Below are 21,311 nucleotides of genomic sequence, written 5' to 3'. Positions count from 1 at the left end.
GCGGGATGCCGACACCCATTTCAGCTGTCTCGGATGAGGAGGATACGAGAAAAACTTTGGGTCGGGTTAACGAGACGTTGAAAGATTTCACGACGGCAAACGTTTGCAGATCTTGGAGAAATCGGAGAGAATCCTTTCGGTTGTATCTTGATATCTTTATATATCTCGTGATGTGATGGCTGCTTGGCATTTGTCGCCTGGTACACTGAACTGCTTTCAAATTATTAAATACAACGAACAGCATCCGATGGGGAGTATTTTTAGGCCACTGTCGGCTTCCGTAGGGCTCGCATGGGTTGCATTTGGATTGGACGAAAACAACATTCAAATTGAGCCCTTCTACAGACCTGGATGCAATCTTATGTTTCAATTATTTATATAAGTTGATAAATATGGTTCACTTTTAATTGATGCACTTCTCTTTTATTTTTTTGAAAAATGGTAATTGAACCAAGAGAAACGGATTTACTAAATATTATATGTAAAATAAAAGATATAGTTAAAATGTTTACATTGTCAATGAGTAATATTTTGTAACCAAAATAAATAATAATATTTAGCACATGCAATGTATGTGCAAATAAAAACTCAACCTTGTACTACTTAGAAGATATTTAAAGCTTAAAAATATGAGCAATTTATATTGTTTGAATATTATAAAATTTATAACTAATTAGGGCCGTTTAATTTAGGTGGAGATGAGTGGTGTAGAGAGAGCAAACTCACTAGTCGTTAGTTGAGAGAGAACAAACAAAAACTTTAGTAATAATGTCATCAATTTGCACGGAAAAACTTTTTTGTAGCTTGTAATTGTAAGCAGGCTGAAAGAAATTCTTGCAACTAAGCCTCTATACAATTTATTGCCGGGCAGATTTGTTGACCATGCCTAATCTACTACAAGAGACTTTGCATACATATTAGGCTAGCGGGATATTGCAATTGCAGCAGAAACAAATAGGGAAAAAGAAGTTATTATAGGACACTTCTTATTTTCTTCCATTACATGATTGTCCATTTAGATGGATCCCTGCAATAGATTCTCATTTGAAAATGTTTGGTGATTAGATGGGATAAGACAAAATGGACACTAGAGATGAGAAGATTACAACATCAACTTCTCATAGCAAGTCAAAAATGTCTTCTGCTACTAGTGAAAAAGCATGCATGTTTATAGTAAAAACTTAGCTCTAGAAAGGTAATTTCTAAGGAATTTTAAGGACTTTTTTGAAAAAAAGGAAGAAAAGTAATTATGAATGGCATATAATTTCTCTTTTCAATGGTCAATATTTATTTTTTAATAAAAATAATGGAGGATACTGTGACTATTAGAGGAATAGACCCATTTGGATTTATTGCATGTGAGATGTGGGTTAGGTCCTTAGCAAGACTATTGGGGCATGTCAATCACCACCACATGATTTACAAGCACACTTGGGACAAATACCGACATTTCATCCTTGGCGTCTCCAATTTGGCACCTCTTAGATGTATCCCACATGCTAATGTTAGTTGTACGAGTTTTCCATTAAAGCCAATTATTACCCAATTATTAAAAGACTCTTTTGTTAGCTTCCTAATCCTCCTAGGATAAATCATATGAATCATTAAATAAGCTCTAATTTAGTAAACATCAAATATCTTTAAGTTCTATACTCTACAAAAAAAAAAAAATCCCTCTCCTTCAAAGTCAAAAAGAAAAAAAATGTTGACTGCTAATTAAATGTCAACATGCTAAATATTACTAGCTAAATAAAATATTTAAGATAAAAACAATACTTTATTTATTAGGCAGTGAAAACTAGACAAAGACCTCCACTTCTGGTTATGCAATGCCTTCTAAAGCATCATAAGAACCATTAGGTAATTGCGCATTATCTTTATGTGCAACAAGTTATGTAAACTACTATTAACAGCACTTTAGATCCCATCACAAGGACTTAGAAGCCTAAGAGATAGGCCCCCAACTGACAGTCTCCTGCAGTACAAAAAGAAGGAAAAGCAGCTCTTTCTTCCTTCCACAAAAGGCAATGAGCAGCTCAGCCACCAAAGATTTTTTTTTTTTCCCCCCTCCCCCTTCCCTTCCCTCTTGGGAGCTGACAGGATTCTCCCACATAACTTCTATCCCATTGGTGGCTCCAGGAATCCTCAAACATCAACCCACTTCTACCTCTCCAAATACCCACTCTCCACACAAGCCCGTAGAGAGGTTTACTTATTCTCACACAGCTTAAAATAATGATGTTATAAAATGGTTTTGTTCACCCCATTACATTATTGAAATAAATAAACCGAGAAATATAATTACCCTTGTTTTTTTTAATCTCTTTCTATACCGGACAATTAGAATATAAATAGCAGTTATTATTTTCACTTGTATTTTTTTAAAATAAATTTTAATTCAAAATTCCTTCCAAAATGAATATACGGACCAAAAGTATATTATTTTGTCTAATAAAAGATAAAAAGAAAGATTATACTAGCTATTATTTCGGTGATTATTTTTAATATTACAACTAATAGCCATTACAGCTAATAAAAAATCAAGAATTTTTCGCCGATTTATCGCCGTTGTGAGCTCGCGATATTTTACCAATCCTGCGTATAATTAAAATTAAAGTTTTATTTCTCGATAAAGAGCCGAAACGGGGTTCCCGATAAGCAAGGCAAAAAAACTGTGGCATTCTTTGTAATTCCGTGATAAACTTTGTCCTGTACCGTCATTCCACCTCCTACGTGGTCCTCTTGTCGTTTTCTCCCATTCACCGTAACTCGATCGGCACCTCTTTCTAAACACGGAAGATCTGTAACCACAAACCAACGATTTGAAACATTTATGTAGTTACGCGTGGCTGGCAGGGAATCGGACATTTTAGCTGTTCTATGTTATTGGAGAAGGACAGCTGCGGTAACTAGATCCCGCTACGGAAAACTTGACGAGCCACGCAGGCGGCCCCTGCGGGGACAAAAGGCACACGTCCCTATCATTCTCGCTTGACTTATCAAATGATAGGACACTGTTCGTCTCACCATCACTGATAAGCCAATCAGCTCCTCGGGTTGCCCCCCCGCGGCTCCTCCCCCCTATAAATAAGCCCTCTCGGCATCCCGAGTGCGATTTTTTTCTGTCTTTTTTAACCCCTTCCCATTTTTGTTTCTTTTTGTCGTTCGTTTCTTGGGAGGGGCTGGTGGGAGGAAAAGAGCGAGAGATTTCGTCTCGCCGCTCGTCTCCGATCTCTCTCTCTCTCTCTCTCTCTGGCCTCCGACTGTGAGGTGAGCGTCTTTTCTTTGGGTTTTTCTTGAATTCTTTCGGAATCTTTGTCTTATAGACTCAGCTTTTGCCTTTTTCCTTTTCTCCATCTACTTGCGCTATCTCTGATTCCTCGTGTTCGATCTCCGGAAACCCTAGAATTTTTTCACGCTGGGCAGAGTTTCTGGTCGCCGGCGGATCTTTGTGGGGAGGAAAGAAGAGGTTTTTGAGTGATTTAGTACTCGTTTCTTGTTTCTTTCTGAGTTTTGTTTCGATTTGGAAAGTTTTGATTAGCTGAATTCTGGCTTTTTCGTGGGAATCTTGTTGCGCCTGGTCTAGTGTTTTGAAGATAGATATGACCTTTGTTTCTTTCCTTTCGATGATTTAGGGTTTGAATGTGACGACTGGGGGCAGTGGTGTGGATATTTGTGAGAAAGACCTGGCGTAGCAATGTCTTCCCTTAGTCGAGAGCTGGTTTTCTTGATCTTGCAGTTTCTTGATGAGGAGAAGTTTAAAGAGACCGTCCACAAGTATGTTTGCCTTTGAAAAAGATTTCGATATTTCATTAGTAATTCGTTTTCTCACCGCTTTTGAGTTGTGGCTCTGTTTTTCCCCCCTGTCACCTCTCTCCTTCTTCTTCTTTTGGTAATAGGCTCGAGCAGGAATCTGGTTTCTATTTCAATATGAAGTACTTTGAAGATGAAGTGCAGAGGGGAAACTGGGATGAAGTGGAGCGGTACCTCTCTGGTTTCACTAAGGTTGATGACAACCGATATTCCATGAAAATTTTCTTTGAAATCCGGAAACAGAAATATCTTGAGGCATTGGATAAGTAAGTTTCCCTTTCCTTGGCTTTCTTTTGGAGTGATTGAATGAGCCCTTGTACAGGAAAGTGGTTTTACTGGACATTCTCTGTTTTGTTTGACCGGAATATTACCTATCGGGCATTGTTTCCGTGATCTTTCTTATCCTATATGACGACCCTTTGTTTCTCTTCTATTTTATAATTAAGCATGGTTTTTATTAAATTCCTTTTCTAGGCGTGATCGTGCAAAGGCTGTCGATATCCTTGTGAAGGATCTGAAAGTCTTCTCCTCATTTAACGAGGATCTTTTCAAGGAAATTACACAGCTTCTGACATTGGAGAATTTCAGGTAAGGCTTTATAACAATTTTATCTACATCTGTTGGTTTGGTAAATGATTGTTTTGAGAAATATGCTTGTTTTAAAGGGAGAATGAACAGCTCTCAAAATATGGTGATACTAAATCAGCAAGGACAATAATGCTTGTTGAGCTTAAGAAGCTAATTGAGGCGAACCCTCTGTTCCGCGACAAATTGCAGTTTCCAACCCTCAAAAATTCCAGGCTACGCACTCTTATTAATCAGAGGTAAATCAATGGGGCATGCCTTCCACATTTACAGTGTGGTGCTAGTTTAGTCCGTATTTTTCTTTCTAGTTGCTCATATATTCAACAAAATATGACGGTCGAAATTTGGGATTATCCAGAATTTGCATAAACCACATTGCTTTAGCTTGTTAGTAGCGAACTTGTGTAAAAAGGACATGAAATTTTATGCCCTGCTTTCTAGCATTACTTTAACTTACAAGTGGTAAGTACATGCAAAAGAGACATGTCGAAAGGGCTTAGAATACTTAAAGTTTCTAGTTTTCATATCATTCTTTCTCTATATTCTACTATTATAGTACTCACAGCATCATATAACATGCAGCCTTCTATGCAGCATAAATTTGCATAAGGCATGCCTGTAGTGTGCTATTGGGGTCTCTTGATCTCTCATATATTCATGCATATATACATATTAGAAATGCATATACATCAACCTACATACAACTTCACTTGCGAGTATAAAAATTAATGCTTCATGCAGATATAGATGCATGCATATCTATTCCACTTGTAGTATATATTTTTCATGTGCACATGAACACCTGGTCCTGAACCTGTATAGCATATGATGGTTATGCGATCATATATACAGGTATTCATCGTAATAATGTGTTGAATGAGTCTTCTTAAATAAAAGGTGTCTCATGCACGATCATTATCCCATGTGTTTGTAATAGTGCATATGAAGCTGCTTCTTGATTTGTTGCTTATTTATTTGTGTAGTTGAGCAATTTATCTTCATTTTTAGCCTTCGAAATATTATTGTTTAGAGTGTGGCTTCTTAAGGGTGAACCGATGTCATCATGTAATTTGGCAGTTTAAACTGGCAGCACCAGCTCTGCAAAAATCCAAGGCCTAATCCAGATATAAAAACCCTTTTTGTTGACCACTCTTGTGGACAGCCAAATGGTGTGCGCACGCCATCACCTGCAAACAATCCTCTGCTTGGATCTATACCAAAGCCAGGAGGTTTTCCTCCTTTGGGTGCACATGCGGTAATTAAACTAGCTTAATCTATACACCTTCTTCTGTAAAGTGGTACGTAATCTTTCAGACTTAATTTAGTGGGTTTCATTCAGCCTTTTCAAACTGCACCAGCACCCATACATGCGCCTCTTGCTGGTTGGATGTCTAATCCACCAACAGTAACTCATCCAACGGTTTCTGGAGGGCCCATTGGACTCGTTGCCCCTTCAAATCCTGGTAGGTTATTTTAGAAAGTAAAAAAATTGTGTAGATCAGTTAAGACTTCAAATTTTGATATGGATATATAGCTGTTCGCCGTTCATGTTTGTTGCTTTGAATGTAGCTGCAATTTTGAAGCATCCTAGGACTCCAACCAACAACCTTGCCGCAGATTACCCTTCAGCAGATTCTGATCATGTATCAAAACGAACAAGGCCCATTGGGATTTCTCATGAGGTGTGCTAGGTTGCCTTTAGTGGAACCTGTTTTATTTTCGTTTCTTACCACTATTGATGCTTATAAGCTCTTACAGCTGCAGAACTTAAAAATTACAAGTTTTCTGACCTCCTCTTTGTTCTTTCAACTGCTTGTGAAGGTGAATCTGCCTGTCAATATATTGCCAGTTACTTATCTTCAAAATCGCAGTCAATCTATGTACCCTCTAGACGACTTGCCCAAGACTGTTGCAAGAGCACTTAATCAGGGTTCAACTCCCATGAGCATGGATTTTCATCCTACTCAACAGACAGTTCTTCTTGGTGAGCTTTTGTTCTGTCATGATACACAAACAGATAGATATATCTTAGAAAATCTGTTATTTTCAGTTAGTACTTCTGATGTGTATTGATTTTGCTTTTAATATGGTTTAGTCGGTACAAATGTGGGGGACATTGGATTATGGGATGTTGGAACTAGGGAGAGACTAGTTCTGAAAAATTTCAGGGTTTGGGAACCTGCAGCATGCCCAATGGCTCTTCAGGTTTGTTCCTTTAATTGATTAAAGATATTTTGTGAAACTGTATACAATATCATGTTCTATTTCACTTTGAATCCGTATCCTGTCACTGCAATTTGAATTTTGACTTGCTGCAACCCAGACTGCTCTAGTTAAAGATTCAGGCGTGTCAGTTAACCGTGTAATATGGAGTCCAGAAGGCTCTTTGTTTGGTAGGTATATAGCAGCAGATATTTGAATATAGAAACCAAATATCCATAACAAGAGATTGTGATATATCTGGAATCTCTGTTTCCTTGCCACTTCTCTAGGTGTTGCATACTCAAGGCATATTGTGCAGATATATTCTTATCATGGTGGTGATGATATTAGGCAACACTTGGAGGTATAGAATGTACCAATGCCATTTATTAAGTTTTACCGGTCTGTTCCGATATCTTAGACACTGATGAATTAATCACATTTGCAGATTGATGCTCATGTTGGTGGTGTCAATGATCTTGCATTTTCTAACCCCAATAAACAACTGTGTGTAATCACTTGTGGAGATGACAAGAAAATTAAGGTTGGTTTTAGATCTAAGTATTGAACTGATTTGTAGATGCTGTACTTTCGAAGTACTAATTTATGTATGGCTATTAAATTTTAGGTATGGGATGCCACTACTGGTGCCAAACAGTATACTTTTGAAGGCCATGAGGCACCTGTTTATTCTGTTTGTCCTCACCACAAGGAGAACATTCAGGTAATAAATTTATCAGACACTAGTTAGTTCCTGGATTGATTATTTATTTATGTTTATAGGACAAATATCCATTTTCTGTATTTGCGATGCTGTTGTTATTCATGTTGTGTTAATGCTACATTAATGCTATCCTTTGTTGATTATACAGTTCATCTTTTCGACAGCATTAGATGGAAAGATCAAGGCATGGTTGTATGATAATTTGGGTTCTAGAGTTGATTATGATGCCCCTGGTTGCTGGTGCACTACGATGGCATACAGTGCTGATGGTTCACGGTCAATTGGCTGGCTCTATCTCATCATTTGGAATTAATTTTTTTCCTTATTTATGTGTCAAGTTTTACTTTCAATCTCTGTAGATTATTTTCTTGTGGGACCAGCAAAGATGGAGAAACATACATTGTTGAATGGAATGAAAGTGAAGGGGCTGTTAAGAGGACCTTTCTAGGATTGCAGAAACGGTCTTTGGGTGTCGTACAATTTGACACCACTAGGAATCGCTTTCTGGCTGCTGGCGATGAATTTCTAATAAAATTTTGGGATATGGATAATACTAATCTTTTGACGTCTATTGATGCTGAAGGTGGACTCCCAGTAAGTTTGTTATATAGAGTTCCCGTGCCATATGATCAACTATGTAGAAGGAAAATAGAAAGACTAAGTTCTCACATAATTTGAACTTGTTCTAATCTTTAGGCAAGCCCGCGTATACGATTCAACAAGGAGGGTACATTGCTGGCCGTTTCTACACATGACAATGGGATCAAGATCTTGGCAAATGCTGATGGACTTCGTTTGTTGCGCACATTTGAAAATCGATTGCTTGATACTTCGAGGGTTGTATCGGAGACTGTAATGAAGGTATTTCCTTATGCTAATTTGATTGTCCTGATCAATAATGCCAACAATATCATGTTGTGTTTTTTATCCATGATGCATCCCATAATAAGCCTATTGTGTGCTGTTGCAATTGGGACTAGTAGTGGAACAGACAAAGCTGCTCCTACAGTGTCTGTAGTTGGAATGGTTTGTTAATTTTTTTTTTCTCACATTTTTTGTTGTCAATTTTGCTGAATGTCTCTCAATGTGAGAGTGCCATTCATTAAATAGAAAACTGTACAAAGATACATCTCTGATTTTGTGCTCCTACCAGCTATCATATCTCTCTAAATATGGAAAGATACATCGCTGATTTTGTGTTATCATTATCTCTCTAGATATGGGAAGATACATTTCTGATTTTGTGCTCCTACCAGCTATCATATCTCTCTAAATATGGAAAGATACATCGCTGATTTTGTGTTATCATATCTCTCTAGATATGGGAAGATACATCTCTAATTTTGTGCTCCTACCAGCTATCATATCTCTCTAAATATGGGAAGATACATTCCTGATTTTGTGTTATCATATTTCTCTAAATATGGAAAGATACATCCCTGATTTTGTGCTCCTACTAGCTATCATATTGGCATCCCCCCTCAAATTGATGCTAGTTGATCAAGAAGCATCAATTTGCCAACCAGAAATTGATGACGCAACCGGGTCAGCCTTGGTAAACACATCAGCAATCTGAAGGTCCGTGCAAATATGCGGAAGAGAAATGACATGAGTATCCACAGCTTTCCGAATAGAATGGCAATTCACTTCGATGTGCTTGGTACGCTCATGTAAAATAGGATTAGTAGCATTCCGAACGGCACTCGGGTTATCAGCATGGAGAGGAGTGGGATCTGACGGAGGAAATCCAAGCTCGGCCAGGAGCCCATGAAGCCATTCAATTTCAGAGCAAGCAGCAGACATGGCACAATACTTTGACTCAGTCGAGATGGAAAATACGATCCTGCTTCTTATTCTTTCAAGATATTAAGGAATCTCCAAGAAACATATGCCAACCCGTGATAGAGCGATGTGTATCAAGAGATCCTGCCCAATCAGAATCACTAAAAGCAACAAGACGAATAGGAGAACCAATAGGAAAGAACAATCCATGGTTAGGAGAACCTTGAAGATACCAAATGATATGACGAACATCCGCCAAATGTAGATGCCGTAGGGATTGCATAAATTGGCTAACTTGCCGGACAACAACAGAGATATCTGATTGTGCAATAGTCAGATAATTCAAGCTGCCAGCTAATTGCCAAAATCGAGTAGGATCAGGAAGAATATCGCCCTCCTCACGACGATACTAAACATTTACTTCCAGAGGAGTGTCCACAGAGAAAGAGTCCTAAAAACTAGCCAAAGCAACCAAATTCTGCGTATATTTGTGTTGATGCAAGAACACATCAGAAGGATCAGTATGAACCTCCAATTCCAAAAAGTACGTAAGAGGACTAAGGTCCTTCATATGAAAAGAGTCCTGGAGATGCTGCTGAAGGCGGATAATCAACAAGGAATATGTCCCTGTAATAACAATGTCATCTACATAAACAAGGAGGAGAACAATACCAGAGGATGTCTTGCAAAGAAACAAGGAGTCATATTGACTCTGCACAAAAGAGAAGCGAAGCAAGGTAGATTGGAACTTTTCAAACCACGTCCGGGGAGCTTGTTTCAAGCCATACAAAGATCTCTTCAACTTACAGACGTCGGAAGTAGATGTGGAGAGCAAACCTGGTGGAGGTGTTATGTAAATATTCTTCTTGAGATCACCATGGAGAAAAGTATTTTTGACGTCCATTTGATGTAGTGGCCAACCCTGTGAAGTGACAATGACAATAACTGTACGCACCATAGTTATTTTCGCCACAAGAGCAAATGTCTTCTCATAGTTCACCCCATACTCCTGCTTGTTACCAAGAGCAACCAATCGTGCCTTGTAGCAATCCGGAGTCCTATCTGAACAAAGCTTAACTGAGTAAACCCGTTTACATCCAATGGGCTTAACGGTAGAGGGGCAAGGAACAATGTCCCATGTATGATTCTCCTGAAGAGCTCAAAGTTACTCTTGCATTGCCTTCTACCAACACTCATGCTTCACAGCCTGAGTAACACGATGGAACCGAAATAGTGGACAAAGTAGCATTGAGAGATGTGTGAGGAAAACCATACCCATCAAGAGGATGAGAGACTCTGGTAGATCGTTGAGGAGCAGCCTGAACAGGCTCAGGTGGTGGATCAGTCTCGGAAAGGGGCAAAGTCGCTCGATGTCGTTCATACACAAATCCAGGCTTGAACCGCTCAGGAGGGGTCAAGTCATCAAGCTAGGAAGAATAGAAACTGCAGGAGATGACTCAACATGAGTGGGAAAGAAGTACTGAGTCTCAAAGAAGACAACATTGTGAGAAACACTGTTAGAGCATGGATCATAGCAAATAAAATCTTTTTGAGAAACACTATAACCCACAAAGGCGCATTTAACAGATTGAGCAGAAAGTTTATGGCGTTCATAAGAAAGCAAATACACAAAGCAAACACAGCCAAAAGTATGCAAATATACTTAGGATGCTGACGGTAAAGACGATAATATGAAGAGTTGAGGTTTAACACCTGAGATGGCAGTCTATTAATTAAATAAACTGTTGTAGGTAAAGCCCCAACCCATAATTTAGATGGAACAGAAGACTCAAGTAATAAAGTTCGAACGACATCCAAAAGATGATAGTTCTTCCATTTAGCCATGCTATTTTGCTGTGGCATATAAGGGCATGAGCGTTGTGAGACAATACCTTTTTGATGCAGAAAATTATGAAACTCGTGAGACATATTCTCCACCAGAATCAGATCTCAACACTTTAATACCAATAGAAAATTGTGTCTCAACATATGGCAGAAAGGTTTGGAAAACAGAGAAGACCTCGGATTTGGAACATAGAAAATACACCTAGGTAAACCGATTGTAATCATCACTGAACGTCACAAAGTTCTTATGGTGAGCATGAGAAATAATAGGTGTAATGCCCCAAACATCACTATGAATAATATCAAAACACCTTTCTGCACGATTACCAAGAGAAGAAAAAGAAAGTCTTACTCTTTCCTAATTTACATGTAGAACAATCAAAGAAAAGGCTATGAGAAGAAAATTGATCTGTATTGCCCAACAAATCGGAGTTCAACAAATGAGACAAAACAGTAGAATTTGGATGGCCTAAACGTTTATACCATACTTCACTCTTATTTTTAACAATGGTACAAGCCAAAGATATGAAACTAGAAATGAAAAAGTGCAGCGAAAACAGTCTCTCAACTTTAGGCCTCTTCGCGATTATCGTCCTCGATACCTGATCCTACACAAAATAATCATCACGAGAAAAATGGACATCACAGTTATCCACCAATTAACCAACCGAAATAAGACTAGAAGAGAGTCCAAGCGATACAAAAACATTCTTGAAAGATGAAGTAATATCCCCAACAGCAATAATAGGTAAATTACTTCCATTAGCAATCTGAATATGTGATGAACCATGACACAAACAAATATTTCTAAGCATACCAGATGAACTTGTTATATAATTTGATGCACCAGAATCAACAAACCAAGGCTGAGATGTAGTACCCTTACCTTATAACCTTAAGGCTGAAAAGGCCGAAACAATCATCTGCCGTACTATTTCAAGAGTAAGAACAATTAGTCTAGCAACCGTAGAAGTGCTGGTAGGCACTGCAGGAGGAGTAAACTGATTGCTGGTCCCTGCTGAAGACTGACCATTTGGAGAAGTGCTAATGGCAGTCTGAAAAGCATTGGCTTGGCGGTTTTGAGAGCGAGTGGAGCACTCTTTGATGATGTGTCCTTGCTGTTTACAGTAGTTGTAGAACATTTTTCTACAATTGATAGCAATGTGTCCGTATTCTTTGCAGCTATAGCACTGCACCTTGCGCATATCCCTACTCTTCCCCTTTTCTTGAGCCACATAAGCAACCGTAACGACATTAGATGGCATCCTCTCCTACTCGAAAGTGGCCTGTGTGAGAATACGCTGTTCTTCATAAAGTAATTCTCCAAAACAAACATCTAAGGATGGAGGAGGGTTACGGTTCATCAATTTGGAGCGAGTAACCCCAAATTCAGGTCGCAACTTCATCAAAAACTGATCTCTTTTGCTTTGCTCATGAACTACTTGAACAACAAAGAGAGATTCAGCAAGTACCTTAGTATATACAATGTCAGAAAATTTTGCCTAAAGTTCTGAAAGCCAGAAAAGTAGTCCTGGATGAAGAGATTGCCCTGAGAGTAACTAGTAATCCCGCATGGTTTTGGCAGTCTTATATGGCCTCAGATTAAGAACAATAGGAGGGTCAACAAACCCTAATATCCAGGTCATCACCCGAGCATCTTTGACCTTTCATTGAGCCAACTTTATAGGATCCGTAGGGGCTGGATCACTTCCATCTATATGGCCTCACAAATTCTTTTCTGTGACATATTTGAAACTGAAATTCTTAGGCAGAATAGTTCTTTCCAGTGAATCGGACACTGAAAGTATCAGAATTTCTTGCAGCATGGTGAAAGAATATCGTCAATTCATAACACAGCAGCACAGGAATAACAGAAGGATTTTCGAACAACACAGCACCAAGAAAACCAGAAAATCCGAAAGACCAAAAACACTAGAAAACACGTTGCAACAAATCCAAAAATCCAGAAAACATGCTGCAGAGAAAGCCGAAACCCAAGAGCCCTAGATATCTAGGGCTAAACACCAAAGAAAGCCAAAAAAACTAGAAAACTCGGAGAGCACTAATGGCTCTGATACCATGTCAATTTTGCTGAATGTCTCTCAATGTGAGAGTGCCTTTCATTAAATAGAAAACTGTACAAAGATACATCCCTGATTTTGTGAAGATACATCCCTGATTTTGTGCTATCATATCTCTCTAAATATGGGAAGAAACATCCCTGATTTTGTGCTATCATATCTCTCTAAATATGGGAAGATACATCCTTGATTTTGTGCTCCTACCAGCTATCATATTGACATTTGTGTGTGGGGATGGATGGTGTTGTTGAGCTACTTTATTTTGGTCTTGCTTCTGTACTTTCATGCTAAACAAATAACTAACACACTCATACCTTGCTTCCATCATTTTGCATCAAATAGAGATTTTTATAGACTTTTAACCCACTACTTTGCACTAACTTTATATTTTATTTTTGATAGAATGGAGACAACAGAAGTTTGGTAGATGTAAAACCTAGATTAGTTGATGAGTCGATGGACAAATTAAAGATCTGGAAGCTCACTGAAATCAATGAACTGGTTCAATGTCAATCCCTGAGGCTTGTAGATAACATGAGAACAAGCAAGGTAAGGTTTTTGCATCTGGAACATCATTTTTATCTATGATTGCTCGCTTGCTACAGCATTGCAAAAAACCTTTATGAGTATCCTTAGAAATCAGTTGCCTATTCTTGGCCTGCAAAAGCATCATGAGTCAGGAAATTGCATAGATTAATGTGTTTATATCATCAGAAGTACCTCATGCATTTGGCATCATACACTCTGAACACATTGAGCAAATTAATGAGGTGCACATGTAGCTATTTTGATCTTCATGTCAATTTTTTTTGCACTTATGTTTTTGCAGTCAATATGCACTTTAATCCATATTCTAGGTTCTTTAGTATTTTTTTCCTATCAAAGGCTGCAATCACACATTTTTTGTTAAATCAGATATTAAATGTATAACCACAAATTTTGGCTAATAGCCAACTTTTCTTAAAAACAGGATTCTTTCATTACAAGTTATATGAAGGTTCAAGTTAAACCTTTTTCTATTACTCTGTTGGATAAATTTCCGTAATTAATTAAACTCCACTACTTTATTGGCTAGGTGTTGGTTAACATGGTTCCTTATATCTACTATTAATATTTATGTGCATGGATAAGTAGGAAAGGACCCTATTGTTGTGCTAGTGTAGTTGGATCTTTAGCTTTTTGGGGATTTTAGGAATAGGATCATTAATTGGTGTGCCAAAACTCAATAGTGGATGGCAATAAAGTGGTCGGTTTCTTTGTCAACTTTCAGTAGTATTATTGTTTCTCTAAAAGGTTTGTGCTTTCGGCATGGGAGAGGGAGAAACAATAAATAACTGGGTTGGATTAATGCGCGAGCATGCCATCGGTCTGAACCAGAAAGGATAGATGATGACGGATTTTGTTGCCTTAACTTTCAAGAACTTTTGCTACTGAAAGAATTAAGTTATTACTGTTGAGGATAAAAGTTAAAGAATAAAAGAACATAATAATAACTAAACAGATAAAGAATAAAAGAACATAATAATAACTAAACAGATAAAAATAAAATTGTTGATCATTGATTAGCGAAAAGGCCTATTCTTAAGATTACAATTTGATATTTATACCGGGGATAAAAGCTAAAGGATAAAGGGAAATAACAACAACTAAAGAGATAAAAATAAAATTGTTGATCCTTGATTGGCAAAAAGGCCTGTTCTTAGGTTTACAATTTGATAACTATACATTCTCTTTTTAATCACTAGACAGATGTCACCCTCTAGTGCTGACATCCGTCATCTTTGGTTAATGCGACTTCTGTCATTTTCTCTTGATGGTTGTCGCACTTAGTTTTAATCTTAAAGCCATTTCTCTTCACATCCTAAGCTCTTGGCAACTGCTTCAACTGCTTGGATCTTCACATTGTATCAGGTCAATGATTTAGCAGCACAAACAACATAGACCATGATCTGCCTTTAGTTCAACACTTAGCCTCTCAAATATGCCATGCTCAGTCGACCTACATTTCGCCCCAACTTTTCTTCAAGACTCGACCTATACCTCGAGCGATTCATCGCTCGTCTTGTTGCAACTAGTGCTCTTTAATCGTCACTTGGCCTACCTCTGTGATGCTATGTGGTTGCCCAATTGGCCTACAGACATGTCATTTTTTAGTTTCTCTTAACCATCATTCGGCCTTGCTCAAGCGTTACTGCCTAGTCTCATCTTAGCCAATCTTCACACCTTTAGTATTGATTTGACTGTGAAGTAAACAATGCCCTCCCACATCCCGTCAATCGATGATTAGAAGGATGATGGGATATATCCGATACCACATCCACGACCTTGATTAGTCGTCTGATGGACTTCTCAAACGCATTAAACTATTGTAATTCCTGCATTCCTTTGGAATTAGCCCTTATCATTATTTAAAGTGTGGCCCAATATATCTCTTCAATCATAGTTAGTAGCCATATAGGCTGATGGCCTGCATGATTTGCCCACCTTTTGAATTATTGCAACCAATTAGAATCCCTTTCGGGTATGGCTCGGTATGCTGCAGTAGCCTTTCTATAAATAAGTCTCATCCTCTTTCTTTTATCCTATCACTTCCATAAGCCCTAATTCTAGAGTCATTACCTTCTTCCTTGATCGGTCTTCTGCAACTTCATCCCCAATCTGCTACTTCCTTCTCCCAGGCGAAGATATATTCGGACATCTTAGTGCCCAATTCTATGGCCAGCAAAGGCAAGAAGAGCTTGAGCATTATGGAGTTCTTAAATCTGTGAGCTTGTAGGTACTTTTCTATGATCCCTCTAGTCTTCTCATCCTAGATCCACTCCTTAACTTAGGTATCCTTGAGGCCCTTTCTCCCATCTTTCCTCATCATCTCAATGAAACCTCTCTAAGAAAGACCGAGTTTTAAGACTTTGGTTTGAGAAAGCCCTAACCCTCATTGGTCTTGGGCCCTTGGCTGACCAAGACCAATTTCTGCGATTACTTGTTCGGCTGTGTCTTCCAACAAAAGTGTTCAATCTGGGAGGAGAATGGCCTCTCAGATATTTTCTTTTTCTAAATCTCCCACAATAGCAAATCGGTTTTTTATCTTTGTTGCTCTTTGCTTGTGTGCCTTCGACCAACAACCTTCATTTGAATCATGGGATAACTAGTCCTAGCCTTCTAGATTTAGGGGCTATTTTGAATCTTAGGCTGCCTAGTGAAGTGTCCCATGCTAGTACACTAGTTGAAGTGTTTGATGACGAGTTTGACTTGGATCTGGGTAAAAAGGCTAGTTATACCTCCTATCGAAAAGCCTTCAGCCAACGGACTAGTTCAATCTCCAAATAAGGGTATCTAGCTTTCTTTCTTGTCTTGGTTTGTAGGGCTTTGTTTTTTTTTTTCCCCCTCGATTAGTCAAGATATTGAAAGTGCGTCTTTGCTCGGCTATAGCTATAGCCCCTTTGGTCTTAGCCTATATCTAATGAGGCCTTAGAGAAGACTCCTAGGGAACTTGGAGTTGCGGAGGTCTTTTATGGATCTTCCATCTCCGAATCAATGCCTACTTCCTAGAATTTAAGAGTACTGGAAGGGAAGTAACTACCATGCATAACAATAGCGGCCCATATAACGCAAGCCAACAAGAGTAAATATCAAAACTAAATAGTGACACTTATCTCAACAGTTAATAGGAACCACTTGGAGAAGAGGCCCTTCGCCAATAATAACTACTAGTTCTATTTTTATCTATCCAGTTATCTTTCAATTATTTTGATTTATCCTTGAGCTTTTAGCTTTTTTACCCATTAGCATAGCACTGTAGTTACCTCTTCCTTCACTCGAGAAGGCAGCATTTCGGTAGTGAAAGTCCTTGAAGGTCAAAGCAGCAGAACCCACTACTATCTATCCTTTCCACTTTAATCACTGGTGGCATGTTCGTACATCTATCCAACCTGGCCATAAACATGTTCTTCCCATCTCAACCCAAGAGAAAGAAGGGGCAATAATTTCTCTGTCCCGAGGGACCTTCATGTAGGCCCCAATATTGAGTGATTTGGCAATAATAAAGCTTGGTTGAATACTATTCTTCGAATTTCTTTGCTCACCAATCCGGCCTCATCCAAGCAATCCCTTGTCTACCCCTTTATTCTTTGAACTCTTCATTTTATAATCGGCTTGTCATCACTAATCTGAACTTGATCTCTTTGGCTGATTTTCTCTGTCAAGGGTCATGTTCAGAGGATAACTTTGTCCCCTTCACTCCCTGACCTGCCATGGCCAAGGACTTTGTGGATTGATGTGATGCCTATTTGATTAAAATTCAGTTTGAAAGGCGTCCGCCATGTTTAGCCGGAACTGATGTTGATTCTCGGCTTGATTCAGAGAGTGAAGGCACATCCTTGGCCACTTTAAAACTGAAAGATGATGTCTCTATTTTACAGCTTGCCGGTGGAGCGGCTTCAGTTTTATGGAATCAAATACACTGGACATCTTATGTCAATGAGATTTGAAGGCAGTCAGCTAAGTGTAGACTAAGAGATGAGTTTGAGGAAAAATTCAAGCTTAGAGCTAGCAACATAAGGAGACTCCGGTAGGGGTAACACTTCGACTGATCAGCATGTTATAAAAAAATTAACGAGTTGTTGGCTTAACATCAGCCTGCAAGGCCACTCACAAAATTTGGAATGGCCGACCTGGTTGTCCTAGTGAAGCCCATGGTTGGCTTAACGTCGTCTTTTAAGGATTGTTTAGATGCCCAAGCACTCTCTCTGTGTAATGCATTCAATACAAGTGCTAGGGCAAGAAGAGAGGAGGCAGAGGAAGAAGGATGAGTTTGAAGCAATGAACCATCTCAAGATATCTGAGATACTGAATCACCAATTTAAAAGAAGCTCAGCATCCTTACCATAGGGGGATTGGTGGGATCAACAACTTCACTTGTACCCTGCATTCTTTCTTTTTTTCTTCCCCTTTATCCAATGGATATCATGCAGATAGGGTAGCGGAGCATCTAAACAGAACCTGTGCTCTTCTATTCCATGCCCTATAAACAATTTAAAAAAAAACTATGCTGATGTTTCTCCCATTCTTGAATGCAAATTTATGATATTTCATATGATTCAGAAATATTTAGATTTCCAGCAGCATCGCATTCCTCTGAGTTTATTCCTCCTAGTTAGGCTGCAAGCATCACAGTTTGCTTCTGTTTTTTTACAATACACAGCTATACCTTTTGTAACTTGGCAGCGTAATGACAATGCCCTGAAAAACAAGTAGCATATACCAGATAACACATTTAAAAGAACTACATATACAATTTTTAACTATTCTTCACATTTGTCTAAGAGGCAACTAAGATATTAGATGCTTCCTTGACTGTTTTTATCATCAAGCTTGTATAGCATACCATGTGGGAAACAGTGTAAGATTCTTATTGTCCTTATTCTTCCCATGGTTACAGATATCAAGATTAATTTATACCAATTCTGGAGTTGCCATCTTGGCTTTGGCATCCAATGCAATTCATCTACTCTGGAAGTGGCCTCGTAATGAACGCAATTCAAGTGGGAAAGTATGAAGAAATAGATAGTTACATATGCTACAGTTTACTGTTACAAGTTCAAATTTGTGGTGATGTTCAGTAACAATGCTTTATTTTGTAGGCTACAGCAAGTGTTTCCCCACAGTTATGGCAACCGCCAAGTGGCATCTTGATGACTAATGACATAACTGATGCAAATCCTGAGGAAGTAGTCCCATGTTTTGCTTTGTCAAAGAATGATTCTTATGTCATGTCTGCATCAGGCGGGAAAATCTCCCTATTTAACATGATGACATTTAAGGTTGGCTTGAAACTATTATAAAACGAAGTTGCAGTTTACATTCTGCCCTGCAATCAATGTTTTCAATATTTAAATTCACGTTTATCAAGTGCAGACTATGACGACATTTATGTCCCCACCACCGGCAGCGACATTTCTTGCATTTCATCCTCAGGATAACAACATAATCGCTATAGGAATGGATGACTCCACAGTCCAGATATATAATGTTCGTGTTGACGAGGTAACAAACAGAAACCACTGTCTGCACCACTGCTCCAGTTCATCATTCTTAAAACCTGTTATCTTTCTGCAGGTCAAAAGCAAACTAAAAGGTCACTCTAAAAGAATTACTGGTCTTGCCTTCTCGCATGTTTTAAATGTACTGGTGTCATCTGGAGCTGATGCTCAGGTTAAATGACCAGTTCTTTTGGATTACTGTGGCATTCTTGTCTGACATATAAAATTTTACATTCTTATTAGATCCTATTCTGACCTCTCAACGACATATCTGATTATGTTTCTTGCTTGCAGATTTGCGTGTGGGGAACAGATGGGTGGGAGAAGCAGAGGAGCAGATTTTTGCAAATTCTGCCTGGGCGTACTCCAAGTGCACTTTCAGATACCTGTGTACAGTTTCACCAGGATCAGATACATTTCCTGGCTGCACATGAGACCCAGATTGCTATATTTGAAACCAATAAGTTAGAGTGTGTAAAGCAGGTAGTCTTACACTTCCATATGAGACCCAGATACATTTCCATATAGGGAATGCTACAAATGTCATGCACTTTATACTCATTCTTAAATGAATTCTGCTCTCAGTGGGTTCCGCGTGAATCTTCTGCTCCAATCACGCATGCCACGTTCTCATGTGACAGTCAACTGATATACGTAAGCTTTTTGGATGCCACCGTGTGCATATTTAGTGTCGCAAATCTCAGGATGCGATGTCGGATAAGTCCAGCTGCTTATCTCCCTGCTAACATCAGGTATCTTAGAAAGGACCACTTCCACGTATATGGATGTTATCTGCTTAATTATGCTGCATGTACATTTATCACCTACATCATGCTTGGTTATCAGACAAACTAGATAAATGAAATATTTCCGGTGCTTTTTGAAATTACAACTGGTCTATTAACTGTTTGGTCAGCAGCATGAATTACTTCTGTGATCAAGGTGTACCATTTTTTGTGTAACATCATTTCTTACTGATTTTGTCATTTTACGTTGCGATGTCTCCATTTCTTTGATTTTTTTGTAATTGAAATTATATCATAAAGCAACTTGCCATTGCACGCCTGCCTTGTTATTGTTATGTCAGTACCATGCCCAACCCTCGGGTGTGCCCTGAAGGCATGCTCAAGATGCCATGACCAGCTATTGTTGCTGACTTGCAAGTGTTCCCTGTTTCAGCTCAAATGTGTATCCACTTGTGGTTGCTGCACATCCATCAGAACCAAATCAGTTTGCTTTGGGACTAACAGATGGGGGTGTCCATGTTTTCGAGCCACTGGAATCTGAAGGCAAATGGGGTGTTCCTCCACCTGCTGAGAATGGGTCAGGGAGCAGCATGTCCACAGCACCCCCAGCTGGAGCCTCAGGTTCAGATCAACCACAGAGGTGATGATAATAATATGTCTGGCCTGTCCAATCCTTGTAGAATTTTAGTGAATTAGTCTGTTGGATAAATTAATGGTTCTAGCCTGATTGTTGGTACATTCAAAGGCAAAACGTCCTGTTTTGGTGTGGGCAAATCTGGATATAACCTTCCAGTCTCGAAACACTTTACTGGTGGTTTTCAGATTCCACTAATTATATTGATAGGAATGACCTCCATGATGGATTATTTCACAGATGGTTCAAGACCATGGCCAGCCAAATCACAAATAAAGGCAAAAACTTCAAATGGCACGTATCCATTCTTAAATTAAAATGTGTTTTAACTTTCATCTTCTTAAATCTTGTACCATTGTGTGAGTAGGTAAAACTCTGACAAGCTATTTGATTGACAATCTTTGCTAGAACAGGTTTAGGAAAGACTTATAACTTATTGAGTTTTAAAATGTGGTCGTTTTGTTGTTTTTTGATAAAATCTGTTCTGCCGAAACTGTTATGAAACTTTAGAAACCTTTACGGAAGACTGGTCTCTCTCTTTTCCATAAATTCCATCATATAGAATCATGCTTTCCAGTTATCTTTTTAACAAAAAACTCGTAGCTAACCAAGTAGCTCCTAAAAGAACTACAACGGCTGATCTACCGACCAGGGTTTGACCCTAGCAGGTTGTGCCTCTATCATTATAGAAGTCGTACGACTTGATTATTGAGGTGTTCCACAATTTATATTGATTACCCTAGGAGGCATTGATGAAGATCATAACATCACCATTCGTTCAAGGTGTAGACCCGCTAAATCACAAAGAGGATTTCTACATGTTACCCTATTGCATGAGCACATCAAAGATTGGAACTGTAA

The 21,311-nt window shown here is 38.7% G+C and overlaps 1 protein-coding gene across 4 annotated transcripts; it reads left to right on the top strand.

Annotated features, from left to right (window-relative positions):
• The first annotated feature begins 3,028 nt into the window (after positions 1-3,028).
• On the top strand, positions 3,029-20,747 carry LOC103706469 (protein TPR3-like). 4 transcript variants are annotated; one of them, XM_088707300.1, is made up of 26 exons: positions 3,029-3,270; positions 3,407-3,469; positions 3,636-3,777; positions 3,900-4,079; positions 4,288-4,401; positions 4,479-4,637; positions 5,476-5,653; positions 5,738-5,861; positions 5,968-6,080; positions 6,220-6,382; positions 6,494-6,603; positions 6,722-6,791; positions 6,891-6,964; positions 7,049-7,144; positions 7,229-7,324; positions 7,473-7,600; positions 7,684-7,918; positions 8,021-8,185; positions 13,435-13,581; positions 18,470-18,580; positions 18,672-18,851; positions 18,946-19,074; positions 19,147-19,242; positions 19,365-19,553; positions 19,656-19,822; positions 20,250-20,747. In XM_088707300.1, exons 3-26 carry the CDS (start codon positions 3,698-3,700, stop codon positions 20,458-20,460), a joined length of 3,315 nt encoding a protein of 1,104 aa, XP_088563426.1. In that variant the 5' UTR covers positions 3,029-3,270; positions 3,407-3,469; positions 3,636-3,697; the 3' UTR covers positions 20,461-20,747. The 4 variants fall into 4 exon arrangements, with proteins under 4 accessions (XP_088563426.1, XP_088563425.1, XP_088563427.1 ...); XM_088707301.1 differs by lacking the exon at positions 3,029-3,270 and adding an exon at positions 8,264-8,350 and having other exon boundaries at positions 3,309-3,469; XM_088707299.1 differs by lacking the exon at positions 3,407-3,469 and having other exon boundaries at positions 3,068-3,270.
• The last annotated feature ends 564 nt before the right edge of the window (positions 20,748-21,311 follow it).

Source organism: Phoenix dactylifera, chromosome 11 (genome assembly GCF_051530095.1).
Source record: "Phoenix dactylifera cultivar Ajwa chromosome 11, Ajwa_hap1_PhDact_Kaust_v1.1, whole genome shotgun sequence".
Classification (NCBI taxonomy): Eukaryota; Viridiplantae; Streptophyta; class Magnoliopsida; order Arecales; family Arecaceae; genus Phoenix; species Phoenix dactylifera.
The sequence above is the reverse complement of the archived record's forward strand: the minus strand, read 5'-3'. Positions and strand labels throughout refer to the sequence as shown.